The sequence below is a fragment of the Gopherus flavomarginatus genome, chromosome 3, assembly GCF_025201925.1.
Source record: "Gopherus flavomarginatus isolate rGopFla2 chromosome 3, rGopFla2.mat.asm, whole genome shotgun sequence".
Classification (NCBI taxonomy): Eukaryota; Metazoa; Chordata; order Testudines; family Testudinidae; genus Gopherus; species Gopherus flavomarginatus.
The window spans coordinates 222,361,162-222,380,019 of record NC_066619.1 but is presented as its reverse complement, the minus strand read 5'-3'; the positions used below and the strand labels follow the sequence as shown (position 1 = coordinate 222,380,019).

Genomic DNA, 18,858 nt, shown 5'->3' with positions numbered 1-18,858 from the left:
AATAAATGCGGATGTTCGTGCGCAGTCAAGCTTATAGATACAGTCATATTAAAAAAAACCCAAGGGTTTTCATTAGGAACAAGAGTTTTTTGGAGACATTTCATGTACTAAAGATGGTTGCTAAGCATTTTTTTAATCTAAGCAAGAAGATGCGTTGCTCTCTTAATTATAAAACACGCAAAAATTCATTCTTATACACTTACTAAAGTTATATAGATACAGTAGATTTGCACAGAGAATGCTAGAAGCAACTGCACCTATGTGTCCTGCCACATATATTAAAATGAACTTGTTTCAGTCTCCAGCTAGCAGAAAATCTAAGAATGAAGTACAGACATATTCAGTGCTTCTGCACCACAGCTGAAAACAGATCTTTACTTTTTTCTTGTTAAAACAATGTAAAATGCAGCCTTACCTTTTAAGCTGCAAATGCAAATAAGTAGTTAACTTAGTAGTTTCTTCAAGTTTCTGAACCAACTCTTTTCTTCTCTCTTCCAATTTCAACCTGGAAAAAGAACTATATTCAAGTATATAAAGAAATTATAAAATATACAAGGCACAAAGTAAATATGGAAGAATATTTCATAGATAAGAAACAAAAGCTAATGCCTCCCACTCCTCCTTAAAACCCATTTCCTTCCCCTTGCTTGTCATTGCTAATCAGTTCAGACTCCGCTTGGTCTCGCCCTAGCTTCCAACTACATTGTACAGCCTAAGAATCTAAGCAATTTCGAATAGGGACTGTGTAATGTAAGGCACCACCCAAACCTGAGTCATCATACAAGTAATAAATAGGATCTGTATACACCCGATACCGAGAGAAATGTCATGCAAGCAAAGAGAAAGAAAAAGAACAGGGATAGCGGTTTGGAAAACAGAGCAAAAGCTTCATCTATTGCATTTTAGCAAGCTGTATATTGGCTGCTTAGCTAATATAGTTCCACCAAAAAACGCAAGGAAACTAAACAGGAAAGCAAATAGTATTGTAAATTCTGAAAATTTAAGAACTCTGGAGAACAGTATGGGAAAACACAGAAAAACTCAAGCAAAATCACTAGGGTTTGTCTATGTGGAGACTTAGAAAGTAGCAGGCTAGGGAGTATATCTAACAGCACACCAGCTTTGTGCAGCAACTCGCTGCATGAACACTGCTACTGTGTACAGTAAGTTCCGTAGTGCACGTTGACATGCTGTTTGAAACAGGAATCACGACGTGTCCCTTTGTACATCGGATGTTTCATATATCTGATACTCAAAACAGGATCCAAGTTAACAAGTAGGTTTAGAATTCAGAGATGTTGGATAGTATCCAGGACACACAGTACTGCACCCCAAACATTCTAGTCTTTGCCCGATAGAGTCACAGAAGTTAGAGATGAGATCCCCCCATCATCATTCAACTCATCTTCACCCCAGCGTAGGATTGTTCCCTACTGTACATTTGTCCAGTCTAGCTCTAAAGATCCAAGTGGTGAAATGTGTCTGTTTCTTTTGGATGACAATTCAAAAGTCCAATAGATCTGTCAGAAAAAGCTCTTCTGACAGACTCCTGTTCAGATTTTACCTTAGCGTAGTATTTATTGATACCTTCATACATAATGTGAGATACATTGTTATCTCTTGCTGGAGTAACTAATGCCCTTCCCATAGTTGTGGATTATGATGTTCCCCATTAGCCATTGCTCAGTCAAGTTACACACAACATTTCTTTGAATCACAAGTATTAGCCATTTTTAGGTTAGTTTTAAGAAGTTTTAGGCTTATTTCAGAAACTTTTAGACTCCTCACTCAGTACCAGCAGGAACAAATCAAGGTTCAAATGTAACTGAAGAGTACACATTCAAAGATACGATTTCTGCATGAAAAACAGATTATTATACTCAGAGGGTTCCAGGATTAAGCAAAGCACTTAAGAAGCCTAACTTTAAGCAGATGCTGAGCAGGGATGGCCCCATTCAGTATCTTGATATTGCTGCTGATAGTCTCCCAGGGCTCCCAAGCTAAATCTTTCAATTTTTCTGCTGCTTGTTATAATCTATGATTTCAGACTCTTTCCCCATTTCTGCCATTTTGTAATATTTCAGTTTTTTCTGCAGTTATTTAACTATAGTTTCTCCTGTTTCTCTCTCCCCAGGCAATGTTAATCTTCTACTAATATTTTTGTGACTTTTTAAAGGTGGCTTTTCACCTTTCCTTGTAGAAGCAGCAACTAGTTAAGGAAGGAGGTGCAAAAATTTGTAACTTTGAGTTACCAGCAACAATGAAGACTAGAGAAAATGTGACTTTTGCCCTTATCAGTGTCCCTTACTCATATACGTGTATTTCTGTTAGCAAGGCTGTACCATCAGTTGAAAATGAAATTTCCTCTAGATCAATCTACTGGTACTTCTAAGATTTCTCTAGCTATTATATTTAATGCAGTTCAGTCATTGGAAATAACATTTGATTATTCTGAATCAATGTTAGTGTTAAGTGAAATTACATCTAATTTAGAATGCGATGTCAATTCTGTCGCTAAATCTCAAAGATTTCAGTGATAGGATGGCGGAGTCACAAATACAAGTTGACAGCATAAAATCATTATCAGGAGTACCAGATTGCAATAGAATATAAACTAAAAAACCTGAGGCTTTGGGAAATTTTTTGAAGTCATGCAATATTTATATTTTAGGTATTATTGATATCAAATGGAAATCAACTAACTGACAATGCTTCATATTCATTTAATTCATTTACTGAATTTAATCCTCCTAGTCACTATTCCTAAACTTTTTGATTTCCTATTAAATCATCTTTAAATATTCCTTGCTACTGGTACCATATGCTCAGTCACTGTTTCACCAATGATGGTAAACAAATCTTGAGTCAAGTCTGGAAATCTAAATGGAATATTCTTTAAGTGATAAAGGAAGTCAATAGAGGTTTAATCCATGACCTCAGTGGAGCTAGGATTTCACCCCAAGCCCGATGCAAATAAAGTAAGTCTAGGCAAAATAGTCTTGTTTTAAGACCAGCATTTCTCCATGCTGTATTTCCTGTTGAATTTATAATAGTTTAAAGACAAGAAGGGCTTGGTTAAGGATATTCTGTAGCCTGAGTTACATAAAATGATGGCCAATTTGCATGAGTAGTAAAGGGAAAGTATTAGCATCCTACTTGAATGATTTGTACTATTTTAAAAATATTTCTTTAGTGACTAGTAATAGATCATGTATTGTTAAAGCTCATATGCCAAAGTGTTAGGTAATTATACATGTGTTTTTCAGACAGTCTGATAGGTTGTACTTTAAAAAACAACAACTTATTTTCAGAAGTTAATTCCACAATCTGTAATTTCTACAAAATATATACATAAAATAAAGACATTTAGATGAGACTTAAAATAGCATTAAGAAAAATATTTTAGGCCTGATCTTCAGCTGCTGTAAATTGATCTAATTCTAGTGAAGTTTACATCAGATGAAGTTCTGACCTCCCTTTTTTTTTTTAAACAAAGAACAACAAAAATATGTAGTGTGATTTAAAGGAATGCAACTGAATTATCAGCAGAACTTCTAGAAAATGACAGAGAATTTGTCTTAGTCCTTTTCTACAACAGAGCAGAAATGTGAAAAAAATATATACTAAACACATCAGCCATTTTCTAGACTTAGGGACAGTTCCTTCACATGAGAAAGTTTTCTAACTGAGTAGGTGAAACCTCAAAATGTAGCAGCTTCACTTCTTCTGCGCCCCCCTCCCCCCCTTCTTCTCCCAACATGATCTGGACATGGTTGTAGATGCCAAACACAAGACCATACCTCCATTTTGGAAGCAATACTGGAAGGACAAGGATACAGAAAAACTTCAAATTCATCAGATAACTCCCTCAAAGACCAGACAGTCTACAATTAATCAGGGGACCTTTCCTAGGGCCAAAAAGATAAAGGAACTCACTACCATAAATGGAAATCAAGGAGAAACAGCAGGTGGCCCTTTTGAAAGTTCCATAACTAGGAAAAACAGAATGCTATTTCTGTGCGATAATATGGGAGGCTCCTCAGAGTAGCCAGGATAGACTTTGCCTGTTCTTTTTTGAATCTGATATATGATCTTTACCCACTTTTTTAAATGGTCTGTGAGTACAGCTACTCATGTCAGTTTTACCTACCCTCTCCCAGATATCCCTAGGCTACACTGTGAAACCTGGTTTTACAAAGCAAATCTTTTGGTTCAGATCTCTTTTTCTTACTATTCTTACCAAACTTTGATAGGATCTGCTGCTTTCTAAGATGTTGCTTCATTACAGCAATCACAGCTGACATACTCATTTGAACCAAACAGAAGCCTACCATATTCACTGAAGGTTATAAAAAGACTGCAATGTAGCCACACTGCCATTTGTTGAAGAAAAGATAGGTTTTGTGAACTGGCTGCTCCCACAATCACCGGAGGGGTGATTCTTTTGTCCTCTGGGAAGTAACATTTGGAGGTTTTGACCATTAATTAAAGAAGAGTTTAATTCAGGAAAAGGTTCACCTTTGAATCCTTTTACAAAATTTTGAGTACCTCAAGTCAGCACGAGATGCAACAATCGAGTTTAGTGTGAAAAGACCCTATTTACTTTGGAGGCATGGGATTCAGTTATTAAGTTATAAAGGGGTTACAGGTTAAGATTCATTACAATGTTCAAGCAAGCATGAGACACTCTAATCTTCAAGTACCACCTGCTGGTCAGAAGGCAGAATACCAGAACTACTGACAGCCTCGGAAGAGACACAACATTCTGCAATCCTAGTTAGAGGACAGTTTGTGGAGGGACAGAGGGAAAGGCCAGTCCGGAATGGGTCACCAGCCAGCCACACAGTAAACTAGAGTCCTGGAAAATATATCACATCTCTTCTTCACAGTGGAAAAAAATGTAACTTACTCTTTTATTATACTCATTTAAATTAAGAATGTGTCTTTAGTGATAAACATGCAAATTCAGACACAGACTAAGAAATCAACTGCTAGCATAAGAACCAGGATCCAGTTGTTACTTGTTAGCCTACTTATCAAACTCTTCATTTACACTCTTCAATTGTTATAAATGTGATTTTATGATTTTGTTTTTCCTGTTTATTACTTGACCAATGGATGCTGAAGAGCAACATCTCTGGTAACTTAATCAGCGATTACTAACACAGCTGGTTAATTTCTTCCTTGGAAATTTAGTTTCATTCAAACACATCTCTACATCTACAAGGCTCTATCCACTTCTAATTCTCACATGATTCAGGAACTATTCTTGAGACTATATATATTACTAAACATACCCAACATGCTGGCTCTCTGAGTAATTCCTCTCTGCTATACTTCCTTCCAAATTGCCTTATTTTTCCTGCCCGCCCCTTCCCACAAGTCTCCCTACATCCCATCCTCAAACCTAGCCCAAATCCTTCCCAAACCTAGACTTCTGGAGTGCAGCATATATAGTCATTGCCTGCTCCCCCCATTGAAGGGTGAACTGTACAAAGATGACAAAGGTTTAACACTTTAAATCATCAAATCAAATCTTCCTGTCCAAAAAGTCAAGAGGAAATTTTTTCAGTAGTTTTATAAGGGCTGAGATCACACCTCACCCGCTTCTGTGGATAACTGAAACAAACCACAATTTAAAGCATTAAAAAGGGCGTAAATCAAACCTTGCTTAATCCACCCTTTGCTAATACACAACTTACATAATCTGCACACAGAAATGGGGAGTCTCTTCTCTACTCAATTATTTAGGGCTCAAATCAATCTAGCTCCCATTGCCATTCACTTTAATGGTACTCTGAGCAGGATCAGACCTTTGACAGAGTGCTATAGCGAAAGTCTGAATATTGACTTCTTTATTTCTACCAGACATACTACAGTATATTTACTAATGCACGAGAAATGATCCCCAATAAAATTTACATCCACTATTGTTTAACATAAGTCATATTTTGTGACAAAGTTTCCATTGATTTTTTTCAAGCTCTTTCATTAGCTGGCAAAACTCAGTATGTTGCAGGGGGTATCTCATTTACTAGTGCAAATTAGTGAAGTTCTGCTGCAACTGTCCTCTGCTTCTGAGCTAAAAGCAGCAAAACTTTTGCATTTTTTGTGTAATAAAACCCACAGTGAGAGGTTTCAGATGTTGCAACAATCAAATAGCCAGAGTTCAAATAGCTTACAGCTATTATCCGAAAGCAGTGAATGATGTATTGCCTTCCTGATGGTATGCGGACATTCCTCAGTTATCCAACATCTGTCATAGGCATTTCATGCTGGTAACAAATGGAGAGCAGCCAATACTGCAGAGCGCATACAGGGTGTGTGTTTTTTCTCATGATACAACAGGATCCTCTGTGTTACTGCCCAGTGGATTAATAATAAATGTAATTTTACGATCTGCACAGAACAGTTACTGAAGGGAAATGGTCCATCAAGGCACAGCACAGACCTGCAATGAGTACAAAGGTTAAACTGCAGATAACAGTACTTAACATTAGCAAAAGATGAAAATGTACCTCTCAGCAAGTGCTTGACTAGGAGTGCTTTTCACAGACAGCAGCTCTTCTTCCAGCCTCTTTCTTTCTGCTTCCAGGTGCGTTAGCTCATCTTGAGTGCGTTTGCGTGGTGTGACAAATTGGAGTTCTTTTAAAAGCTCTTCCTTTTCATTGATCAGCATCAGTTTTTCCTTCTCAATATCCAGTGCTCCAGGCCAGGTCTCACTATCTAATTTAGATAGCTCAATCTTTAAGTTTGCCATGCTAAAACAAAAGATACATGCGTTTGGGTCTGGCACACTGAACAGTGCCAAAGAACAGGGAGTGCAAAATGGAGACAATATTTAGAACCAACAACAAGGGTGGGCGACATGTACATACCAGCGTATAGATTTTGCACAAAAAGTTATGTTTACAATTAATGTTGCTTCACGAAAATGTAGGAATTGTCACACTGCATCAGACCAGTGGGCCATCTAGTCCAGTAGCCCATAACTGTACCAGATGCATCAGAAGTACAAGGAACCCCATTCCTTGCCAATATGGGGAAGTTTCTTCCAAAACCCAGGCAGCTAATGACTGGCTTATGCCCCAAAACACGATCCCTTATACATTTTTTTTATTCATATATGGGGGCATACAAAAATGTGAAGATTTATATATTTAAAATGTCAACTTCTTTCTGCTATAGTCCAAAAGCTGACTTAAAAATACAGTTTACAGCCTGAATGTTTTGAAAATGTCAGTCTGCTGACACTGTAGAAGCACTGGGTAGATCATGGAACCAAGAGAGGTACCCACTTACCCTAAAGTGCTAGAGGTTGGTTGCATTGCAGTAATAGCATACTTGGACAACTTTGTGACATAATGAGCATGATATCTGGGCACAAATTCTAGTGGCAAATAGATGACAGACTCAAAGGACGAAGGAAGTCCTGCTGAAAGGTACGGTACCACCAACATTTGCAAGCAAAAGGAAAGGGAGATAACCTATTTAAAAGTCTGAGTGAATTGTCAAATGTGTTAGACTGCACGTCTTCTGCTTATCATCAGAACAGACACAGTATGTCTAAAGGTGGTAGAAGCTTCCCAACATTATCCTGCTAACATGACTCAACCCTGACTAGGAAGGACTACTTCTAGTAGTTCCCTCTCTGTAACCATTCAGTCCTCAACCTCTCTGCTGAAACTAACATGGGCACAAATTTGTATTGTGGCTTTTCATGACATAGATACAGAAGTCCACTGGGAGCTACAAAGACCATAGAACTTACATCACATGGGCCACATAACTACTGGATGGCAACTTTCAGTAACTACTAACATGAGCTGGATTTCAATAGGCCACCTAGTTCAAAAGCTGTTTATCCCACCGATTAACATTTCCCGGAGCCATTCAGCACCTCTCCTCTTCTAGACTGGGAGAAGGACAGAGCAAGGGAAGGGTGAGAGAGAAGCTCATTGCAGGACAATTCAGGGTAAGAAGCAGAGTGTGTCTTGTCATTGTTAAACAGATGTGGGTCAGATCCTCAACTGGTTTATCAGTGTAACTACACTGACTTCAATGCCAATTTACACCAGCTGAGGATGTGGCCAACATAATATTTCACAAATAGATTAAATTTGCTATTCACAATCTCTCTGCAGTCAGGAAAGACCCAACATCAGCTGTTCTTTAGCTTCAACCAGAAAAGCCATAAACAACTGCCTCAACATACAGGAAAATTAACAATCAAAATGCTAAATAAGCATGATATTATTAGCATCACCGATCACAAAAAAATAGGTTTCTCAATAACCTGTCCACCCCATTACTTAATTCAGAAATCAGAAGGACAAACTTGGTTGAATCACAAACTGAGATCTTTGAGATTTCCTCCCCACTCCAACATCAATACCAGCAGCTTAAAAAAACCAAAACAAGTCAGTTGCATGATATTTTATAAAACAACAATGAAATCAAAGCTGAACACAGTACTTTAAGCTCAAGTATGAAGTCAGTAACCAACCAACCAGGGAGACTGAAAAAAAATAAACTGTTTAATTTATATGTAAACATTTTTTGGAGCCTCTCAATATATCAATTATTCATATTTAACATTCCGTTAGGGAAGAGAGACTTGCAGGGAAACAACTGGTTGGTTTCACATTGAGAATGGGATGTAGAGACTTCTCTTCAGGTCACTGGTTCAAATCTAGCTAACCTTGGTAGTGCCTGATAGTAGATGCTATGGACAGCTGTTCAATGGCTTTTGGGACGAGTTGGTGGTCTCAGAGCTTTCTCTGATGCAGCCAGCTATCCACTATCATAATTGGCACCCTTGTTAGCAGTCTCATCAGAGGGGAAAAGGATTAAATGGACATGAAAACTGAATTACCCTCTCACCCTCTGAGGTAGTCCCCACTTAACGAGGTCAAGGCACATTAGAAAGAGCTTCATCACAGTAAGATATCATTGCTCATGCAGTATCTGCCCTCTGTGAATAAAGATTTCCAAGTTGGGCACAGTTTATGAGCACCAAAATTCACTTGAAACATTGTATACTTGTTTAAAAGTGTTTATCTGCTGTAGTTGAGGCCAGTAAAGCTGACTTTTTGTAGCAACATCTTAGTTTGTCCCACAGGATTTGCTATTTTCCAAGAAAGAAAGAAAGAATGAACTGCAAGTAGCCTTTTGAAAAAGAAAATATTTTTTGGATACTTTCCAAACTGGGAAATCCATTTGAAAGTGTTTTTTATCTTCCTTGGCTCTTTTAATACAAGACAAGTGATTCACACATTTGACACTTCAGAAAGAAGGGTCATACTTATTACTTTTATAATAATGATTATGGCTACCATAATCGGCATGAGAGATGCTGTGATATGATTACGCATTGAGGTTGAGGACAAACTGGTTACCTTTGTTCATTATTTCAAGATACAGTAATTTTATCAAAAGCATTCTCTAGTCACTGATAAAACCAGGATGTCCCTTCCCTTAAAAGGAACCTTTAAACGTGTTCTCTCTTTCAGGAAATCTCATTTGCTTCCTATTAGAACTGAAAAGGATACAAATTACTGGGTTATTTCCAGACATGTCTCCATTAAGCTACAGCCCAAATTCTAAACAGAGATCCATTCAATTAAAATGACATTACTAAAATGTTCTAGTTATAAAGAAGAAATACTTGGAAGTTCAAAGTTAAGGTTTCATAAAAACCTTTAAGTCTTTCCCAAATCCCATATGTAAAGAGGGGAGAGCTAGATCTGATAGTGCAGTATTAGGATTCCTATCAACACATACTTTATAGGATGGGTTTGGTAGACCAATGCAGTCAGTGTTTTTGGCCTACGTGGACAGAGAGAAGACGTGAGATGCCGTGTTTCTTGACACCAAACACATCGTTGAAATGGAGGATGGCCTATGTTTAAATTAACAGTCCCTATGGAAAGGTGCTGTACGTTGGTATCTACAGTACTGGATGCTAGTTGATGTTATTTACATTATGAACTAGAGCCAAAAAACATAGAACTTTTGATAATGAGGTAAGCTCCACAGCCCTGGCTCTTTACATCTTTGCAGACAGTACTGATTTACTGGCAAAACCAAGTTTTATGGTTTATATTGGACGTGGTTGAGGTACAGTTTCCCAATAAGATCATTAGCTGTTAGGTGCTTATATGGGGCACAATAAAGGTTGTTTGCGTAATCTCCTGCCTTTTACTCTTAAAAAAAATAAGTTATGTTTTAATTTCTAGGCCTTCAAATGTCTCCTCTTCCATCCCTGACTGCCAATGTTCTCATGTTCTATTTACAACTTTAATAGTATCTTAGATCTCATTTTTGTCTGGGAATTTCCTTAGTTCTTTAGAAATTGAAACTTCAGTGTGAAAAGCCTCTCTAGGGCTTCTGTTTTCCTCTCATTATAGAGACAAAGCCTCTTCACTGATGAGGTCATAAGCTTGGTTTCTGATAAAAGCTTGACTTCGACATATCTATTTTGTGAAGAAGTATCAGAAATAGTATCAACATAGCACAACTGGAACACTAGTTACAAGTGACCTATGTACATATTATGTCTAAATAGGGATAGTAAATCTCTTCCTAGTGCTACATAATATTTTCTGGTGGTCAAAGAGAATCATGTGCAATTGACAGCTTAGGACCACTCTGACCTGCAAAACTCGGTTACATTGGTATTGTGGCAGCCTTTAATCAAAATTTCATTACTTTTCTGAGCAGTCACTGCAGCATTTTCTTTGAAGGACATCCCACATTGATCAGTTGTGGAGATTTTGATTTCCTTTCTCCCGGGGCAAAGCATTCAAAAGGATACAATTGGTTAATTTATCCAAGCTCCCAGGGGAAATTAGATAATTAAGCAAATCAAAGACTATACTGGAACGCGCACTCTGAGAAGAGACAACTCTGTAAAACCAAAAAGCCACTTGTGCCATAGTAAACTGAAGCCCTGATCCTGCAGTACGATCTACATGGGCATAAGGGTTTGCCAGTACTTTGAGAGATTGGAAATTAACACTTCGTTTACTCCACTTCCTTAATCCTATGAACTGCAGTCAAATTATTGTATTTCTGCATTGTATGTCTGTATTTTTTTTCTAAACATGAACTAATATTAAACTAGCATTTGTGCGTTACAATAAGAACAAACCAGTACTCAAGTCGCTGACAGAAATAAGAAAAAGGAAAACAGCCTTGAAAAGAGTGGATTGGCTGCAATTTGTCCAAAAATACCCTCCACTAGATGTCATGGCAAGCACAAGATGAGTTGTACTGCTGCAGAATGCATTATATGCTGAAACATGTTCCAATTCACAATCTACTTAATTTAACAAAGCAACTAACCCTATTACCTTCTTTTTGCCTCTTCATACTGAAGACTTAGTCTGACTTTTTCAGCTAAATTTGATCTACTTTTCACTCCCATCTGTTGAAAAAAAAATCACCTTTATTATGGTACAAGACACATCCATAACACAAAGCAAATGCATGTGCTACAGAAATTACTTCAAATGGAAACGTGCCAGTAGTAGCAATATAGTCTGCCAACTGTTTTTCACTACAAGGTGTAATTAATACACTACTCAAATTCACAATGTAGAGTGATTTTTTCTCATGTTTGTTTTTGTTTTCAACTTCTAAATTGACATTAGGGCCACATTCAGATCTGGTGTAAGCAGCTGTGATGCCATTTAAATCCTACTTTGAATCACATTGATTTCTTCAAAAGTTCTGACTTCAATAGAATTCAAAGTAGAATTTCAATGGAACAGCATTTGCTAAAGACACACCTAAGTTACGCCCTTAGGCCATGTCTACACTTACCAGGAATCCACCCCGCTGCGATCAATGCAGTGGGGTTGATTTAGTGGGTCTAGTGTCTCCAGCCCCCCTTTGTTGCCATCCAGGTCCCCCAGCTGACCCATGGCTTAGACCTTACCATCCACCAGCCTCATGATGGTAAGGTCTAAGGGTTTCGGAGGGCTGTGAGAACGGAGGGGGTTGGCTCCCTGCTGTGCCAGTCATTGGAGTCCCCAAACCCCTCCCCTCTTCTGTTCCTTTATCCAGGACCTCCTTTTAAGTCCTTTACCAGGCCATTTATCTGGTCACTGGCTGCTCTCCCTATGGAGTACCTGCACTGAACACCCTCCCAATGTTACAAAATAAGTTGCAACATATGGCCTACCATCTTTTCTATTGACCAGAAAAGGTCCATCCTCACACCTGCTGTGAGGAAGGCAAAAAAACCACACTCCACCGAAGCCAATTCTGGTGGTGCGGGAAAAATTCCTTCCCAACCCCCCTTTAAAAGGGGCAACTAGTGTAATGCCCACAGCAGGTCTTAACCCATTCGCTTCCACTAGGGGGTGGGTGTTGGCTTCCTTTCTGCTTGGACATAGAGACTTGCTCCACCCAGGTTTCATACCTTTATGCACATTCTTGGGGAAGGAGGGGGTGAGTCACCGCCACAAGGCACCTTTTGCAGCAGTTTCTGACCTTCCTCCCTTCCACCCACCCTCAACCAACCACAAAGCAGAGCTGCCTTCTTTGGGTAAGCCCAGACAACTTTTGCCCTGCCTTTAGTTGTGGTGCGGTCATTTAGCTCACTAACATCAAGGAAAATGCCAATGTTTGATAAACATTTCTGAATGCAAACTCATGACAGGTATCTGGGTTACTGACATACAGAAGATTTTAACGACAATCACTGAAAGGCTAATTCCACCAACTGGTTTTCAACAGGACAAAAATTAAATTATTAGGTAAATTTTGAAATCCTGTTCTTGAAAGAGATCAGCTTTAAACTTCACCTCTACGTTACTTTGTTTTCACAATATGTTTTAAGATCATACAAATAAATAAGAAATACTATCCAGTTATAGAACTGTTCATCTATATATGTAGGAATTTTTGATAAAAATCAGATTACTATATAAAGGCTTCATGACAAATTATTTTTTATTTAAATTTTAAATAAAAATTCAGATTAAATTTTTAAGGGGAAACTAAAAACTTACCTGGCACTGGGATAGATAATTTTCTCTTACAGCTAGTTACACACACAGCAATAAGAGTAAAGATTCCAATCCCATTAACAGCAGTATTCTCTCATCACTCTCCCTTTACCCTTGCCAAAATGAAAAGGACTTACATCACCAGAAATGTCTGTCTGAGACCCGGCATCCAGAGTTTGTCTAGAAAGAGACAACTGAGAGTTTACAGAGCTGGACCTCAAATCTGGTTCAGATCTCCCAATGGTCTGGTCAACATGAAATCGCTCTCTCAACTTTGCAAGGCTCTGAAATCAGAGAATGCTTTACTATTATATCTTTGCACTTCAGGAACATGTCACCACTGCTATATATCAATGTATAGTTTAAGAACTATAGTGTGAAGCTTGTTTCCTCATTCAGCTCCAGATTAGACGGGGGGAGGTATACAGCTGAGTGTCTCTCTTCCTTTGAAATGTCCACTCAGTCTGCATTCAGATGAATGCTAGGACTGCATGAGCCTAGTACCACCAGCCACTGCAAACATACCAAGAGAAGAATCCAGGGCCTTGACCTAGTGTCCTCTTTGTACCAGCCAGCACAGCTGGCCAGCTGCAGAGGGGAATGCATGGGAGACCTCTTAAGAAAGCTGTTTCTAAAAGGCATAACAGAGCTCTTCAGGAGCAGAAGGACCACAATATAATCTGAAAAGGATCCCATACATCAATTGTATCTACCACACAGTCTCTCTGAGACATTTAATCAAAAATCTCAAAAGAACAAACATACATTCAGTTTTCATTTAGCACTAAATTATCTAGGCATCCAAATAGCTCTATTGGTTTATTTATACCCAGAAACAGATCTCCATTATATAGCTGCTCAAGATGAAGTATGTGGTCTTTGGGGAAGACACTACATCTTCTCCTGTGCTTGGAATACCCTGAGAACATTTTGGGGACTACTTCAATATAAATAATAAATGGTCTTTTCTACTTTCATAGATGCAGAAACTGAGGCTTGGAGAGGGTGATTTGCTCAAGGTCACACAGCAAGCTAGTGGCAGAAACAAGAATAGAACTATGGTCTCTTGATTCCCAGTCCCAATCTCTGAAATCAAGTTGCTTATATTTGCAAATTACTTTTCAGGCAGCGCCATGAATTAAACAAATGTGGCCACCGAACTTCATGGCACAATACACAGTAAAGTTCACTGATCAGCTGGACAGGATGAAATAAAGGAAAAAGAGCTCTGCTATCTTTCAGTCATTTGTATTCCATATGCAAATGGAAAGTCAACCTTTCCATGTCCTAATATTTTATAAAGAATTGCTGATCCAAGCAAATAGTGTAACCATTTCAAAATAAACAGGCAGAAAACACTAATTTAATCTTGGACATGGCACTCACAACAGGCTTATTCTTATAATATAAAATCAAATCAATACATGACACATAAATGCACTAGATAAAAAGATAATAAATAAAATGCCTAAGACAAGTAGACTTCTCAGGCAAAGTGAAGGGTACATTATGGCCCTTATGTAATGACAAGAAAGACGCTTTTGTTGTTGTAGTTGTTGTTGTTAAGTGGGCCAACTAACTGACTATTTAGCTAGTTATACCAAACCCTGTTTTCAGGAATGGGTACAGTGGAGGCGAGACTCAGGGTGCAATCATTGCTCCACTGAAATCAATAGCAAGACTTCCACTGACTTTAATCTGACCAGGATTTCAGCCAGGGTTCTTAAGTACAGGAGGGAAAATATTTAACATGCATTCTCAATCTCTCTCTCCCTTGGCACTATGGTTTGTATTGTTGATGTTTGGCTCTTTTAAAGCTATGACCACAGGAACTTCTGGTCAAAGCCTAGATATTTATGTTCCCATCCTGACACTGGCAGCAACTTGCTGTGTGACCCTGGGCAAATCATGTAATCTTTAAACGTCTCAGTTTCTTCATCTGTAAATTGGTATATTTTGTGTTGCAAAATTCTGAGTTCCTCTGATTAAAGACATTGTACAAGTGAAGAGTAGTTTACAACACTAAATCAGGTTAGGAATTTAAAAAAAAAAATTTGACATCAACACCTCAAGATAACAATCAATCAATACAAATACCTGCATTAAATCTTGTTTTTCTCTTTCTCCTGAGCTTATGGCCTTTCTGATAGACTTCAGCTCGCTCAGAATGGCTTTGGCTTCACTCAGTTCATACCCACTCTGACCTCCAGACATTTTTTGATCAATTCTGTAAAAAGACAGATTGGGAATGCTTGACATAAAAGAGAAAATGAAGATCCTTGCTGGTCCATTTCAGGAACAGTTCATTTCGAGAATGGGGGATTAGAGAGACAGCTTCCTTATTAAAATAACTACTTACCTTTCAGACAAAGGGAAAGGAAGTTTTCATTAAAATGTTTATCATGTAAGCCTTGATACATGTTTATCATGTAAGCCTTGATCTATACATCCCACATCCAGTACCAAGCTCAAGAGTTTCTATAGCTATGTGTACGTACATTAGATAAATTTGGGAAAAAATGCCCAGTGGCATCACCACCAATTCAGCAATATCACTGAATCAATCCTCAGTGCAGACAAGACTCCAGCAGCAAGGTTAATGACTCAACAGCAAAGAGATCAGAAGCTGTTGGAGCCTTCTCTAAAAGGAGGACTCCTGCAGATACTAACATGAATACAGCTGAACTGGTGGTAGCACTGGTGGAAATTTTTTTTCTAAATTCTTCTGGTTTTGACATCGCCTTTGGGTGCAACATAAATAAAATGCCAACTCCTGAATATTTAATTGTGGGGAGGGAGGTGAAGGAATGTATGGATTCTTGCTGCTGTTAATGATCACGGTATAGTCTGAATGTTTTTTTCTTACTTTACACTCTCCTGCTCATCTCCCCCGCATATCCAGGGCACCTGTGGCACTTTGACAGGTAAGCAGAAAACACCACCACCAAGCTTCGCTCAGTGTCCCTCGATCCATCCTATTGTTAGGCATTCAATGGTTAAGAACAGCAGTTCTGTTCACACAGACAATCTCCAGGCTCTCTTTTACTCACAGAATCTCTGGAGAATTAACATCATATTCCAGACAGTAGGTAATTTACAGAGCAAACAATTCTTGGAATATCAATGATTTTAAAAAGGGTTTGTTTTTTTTAAGATGGTTACTCCGTAGAACATAAAGACAAAAGGTATTTCATTTTGTCTTGCCATGTTTACTTCAACAAGTGCCATTTATAAACACATTTCTCCTATCCTATTTTATTGAATATTTCATAGCATTGTGCAAACTATTACAGTTGTGCCTCGCAGAATTTAAACAAAAACAGGCATCTTCACAAAGATTATCTACTAAAGAATACATTTTATGCAATTGATTTTCTGCTTCTATCATCATCCATCACCTTCATTTGAAGAGGTTAATCTTGTGAGTGAGGAATGCATAAACACATCCAGGATCAGAAGTTATCTTGAGCATCCAGTTCATGCATGGTAACTTACAAGAATACTTATAACAGAGAACTATATTTTTCTCTCTGACTTTGGACATTAAGATCCAGTTTTCAAAAGAAGGTGCTAGAATTGCAGCCATAATTTTTCATGTTCAAGGTTTTGTGCAAGGAACTGCAATTGTACAAGTTAAAAATTACTTAGACAAGTTAGATGTCCTCAAGTCACCAGGGCCTAATGAAGTGCATTCTAGAATACTCAAAGAACTGACTGAGAAGATATCTGAGCCATTAGCGATTATCTTTGAAAAGTCATGGAAGACAGGAGACATTCCAGAAGCCTGGAAAAGGGAAAAAAATAGTACCAGTCTATAAAAAGGGGAAAAAGGACAATCTGGGGAATTACAGACCAGTCAGTTTGACTTCCGTACCTGGAAAGATAATGGAGCAAATAATAAAGCAATCAATTTGCAAACATCTAGAAGATAATAAGGTGATAGTAACGTGATAGTAACAATCAGCATGGATTTGTCAAGAACAAGTACTGTCAAAGCAACTTAATAGCTTTCTTTGACAGATTAACAAGCCTTGCAGATGGGGAGAAGCAGCAGACGTGGCACATCTTGACTTTAGTAAAGCTTTTGATACTGTCTCGCATTACCTTCTCATACACAAACTAGGCAAAAGCAACCTAGAAGGAGCTACTATAAAGTGGGTGCATAACTGGTTGGAAAACCGTTCTGAGTTTCACAGTCATGCTGGAAGGGCATAACGAGCAGGGCCCCGCAGAGATCAGTTCTTGATCCAGTTCTGTTCAATATTTTCATCAATAATTTAGCTAATGGCATAGAAAGTACCCTTATAAAGTTTGCAGATGATACCAATCTGGGAGGGTTTACAAGTGCTTTGGACGATAGCATTATAATTCAAAATGATCTGGACAAATGCAAACTCCTCCTCTTAGGAAGAAACCATCAGCTGCACACATACGAAATGGGAAATGTCTGCCTAGGAAGGGGTACTGTGGAAAGGGATCTGGGGGTCATAGTGGACCACAAGCTAAATATGAGTCAACAGAAACACGGTTGCAAAAAAAGTGAACATCCTTCTGGGATATATTAGCAGGAGTGTTGTAAGCAACACACAAGAAGTAATTCTTCTGCTTTACTCCACACTGATTAGGCCTCAACTGGAGTACTGTGTCCAGTTCTGGGCACCACATTGCAGGAAAGATTGTGGACAAACTGGAGAAAGTCCAGAGAAGAGCAACAAGAATGATTTAAAGGTCTAGAAAACATGACCTATAAGGGAAGATTGGAAAAGAGAAGACAGAGGGGACATGATAACAGTTTTCAAGTACGTAAAATGTTGTTACAAGGAGGAGGAGAAAAATTGTTCTTCTTAACCTCCACGGATAGAACAAGAAGCAATGGGCTTATGTTGCAGCAAGGGAGGTTTCAGTTTGGCATTAGGAAAAACTTCCTAACTGTGAAGGTGGTTAAGCACTGGAATAAATTGCCTACAGAGGTTGTTGAATCTCCATCATTGGGGATTTTTAAGAGCAGATTAGACAAACACCTGTCAGGGATGGTCTAGATAATACTTAGTCTTACTATGAGTGCAGGGGGCTGGACTAGATGACCTCTCGAGGTCCCTTCCAGTCCTATGATTCCAAGTAAATTAGCTATTTGTGTGCAGAAATGCAGTCTGCACACACAAATTTAAATTTTTGCCCCCATGTGCAAAGGTTTGGTAATGAAAAAAAATCAAAATCAGTGCCAACCATTATAAATGCTGGAATAAAGTAGACCATGTTTTCTGAAAGGATTGCCAAAGCCAAATATTCAGTTTTACCTGCAAAAAGGTAAGTGCTGCATGAATTGTTTAATTGACAACTGTATGCATAACACATTCTACATAGAAACTTGGATGTATCTTTTTGAAAATTCTGTTCCGTAGCTGTAAGCAAATGATGAATACCCACAGCAAACCAAACATGACATTTACCTTTTGACTCATTTTTATTGCACAGCAGAAAAATGCTTTTTTCGTCCAGAGCACTTTCACCATAAAACAAAGGCAGTTATCACATCTGGAAATTGCAATGGGTGCACATTAGAGAAGTGGAAATATATGTTTGTTTTGGCCCAAACTAGTTATTAGCTCCCATGATCCGAATACAGTTCCACAGCACTGAGACCATAACCCAGTACATACGTTATGGAAGAACCAGGCTTTAGAAATAAAGATAAGGGGTTGTAAAACATTTCCACTCAGCACTAGTTTTATACAGACAAAATATACTGGGTTCCAATTTACATCAGAAACTCTTATGAGCCGGGACACAGTCAGTGCCAGTTGTCACTTGATTTTTCATAAATTACCTCTTTTCTAAGGTC

The 18,858-nt window shown here is 38.3% G+C and overlaps 1 protein-coding gene across 1 annotated transcript in view; it reads right to left on the bottom strand.

Annotated features, from left to right (window-relative positions):
* WWC2 (WW and C2 domain containing 2) overlaps positions 1 to 18,858 on the bottom strand; it is a 157,989-nt gene that overhangs the window by 42,210 nt on the left and 96,921 nt on the right. Inside the window, exons 6-10 of the mRNA XM_050945314.1 lie at positions 15,114 to 15,243; positions 13,154 to 13,300; positions 11,355 to 11,428; positions 6,519 to 6,761; positions 416 to 505 (exon numbers count right to left, since the gene is read on the bottom strand). Of these exons, the coding sequence (XP_050801271.1) occupies positions 416 to 505; positions 6,519 to 6,761; positions 11,355 to 11,428; positions 13,154 to 13,300; positions 15,114 to 15,243 (684 nt within the window). The remainder of the gene's footprint in view (positions 1 to 415; positions 506 to 6,518; positions 6,762 to 11,354; positions 11,429 to 13,153; positions 13,301 to 15,113; positions 15,244 to 18,858) is intronic.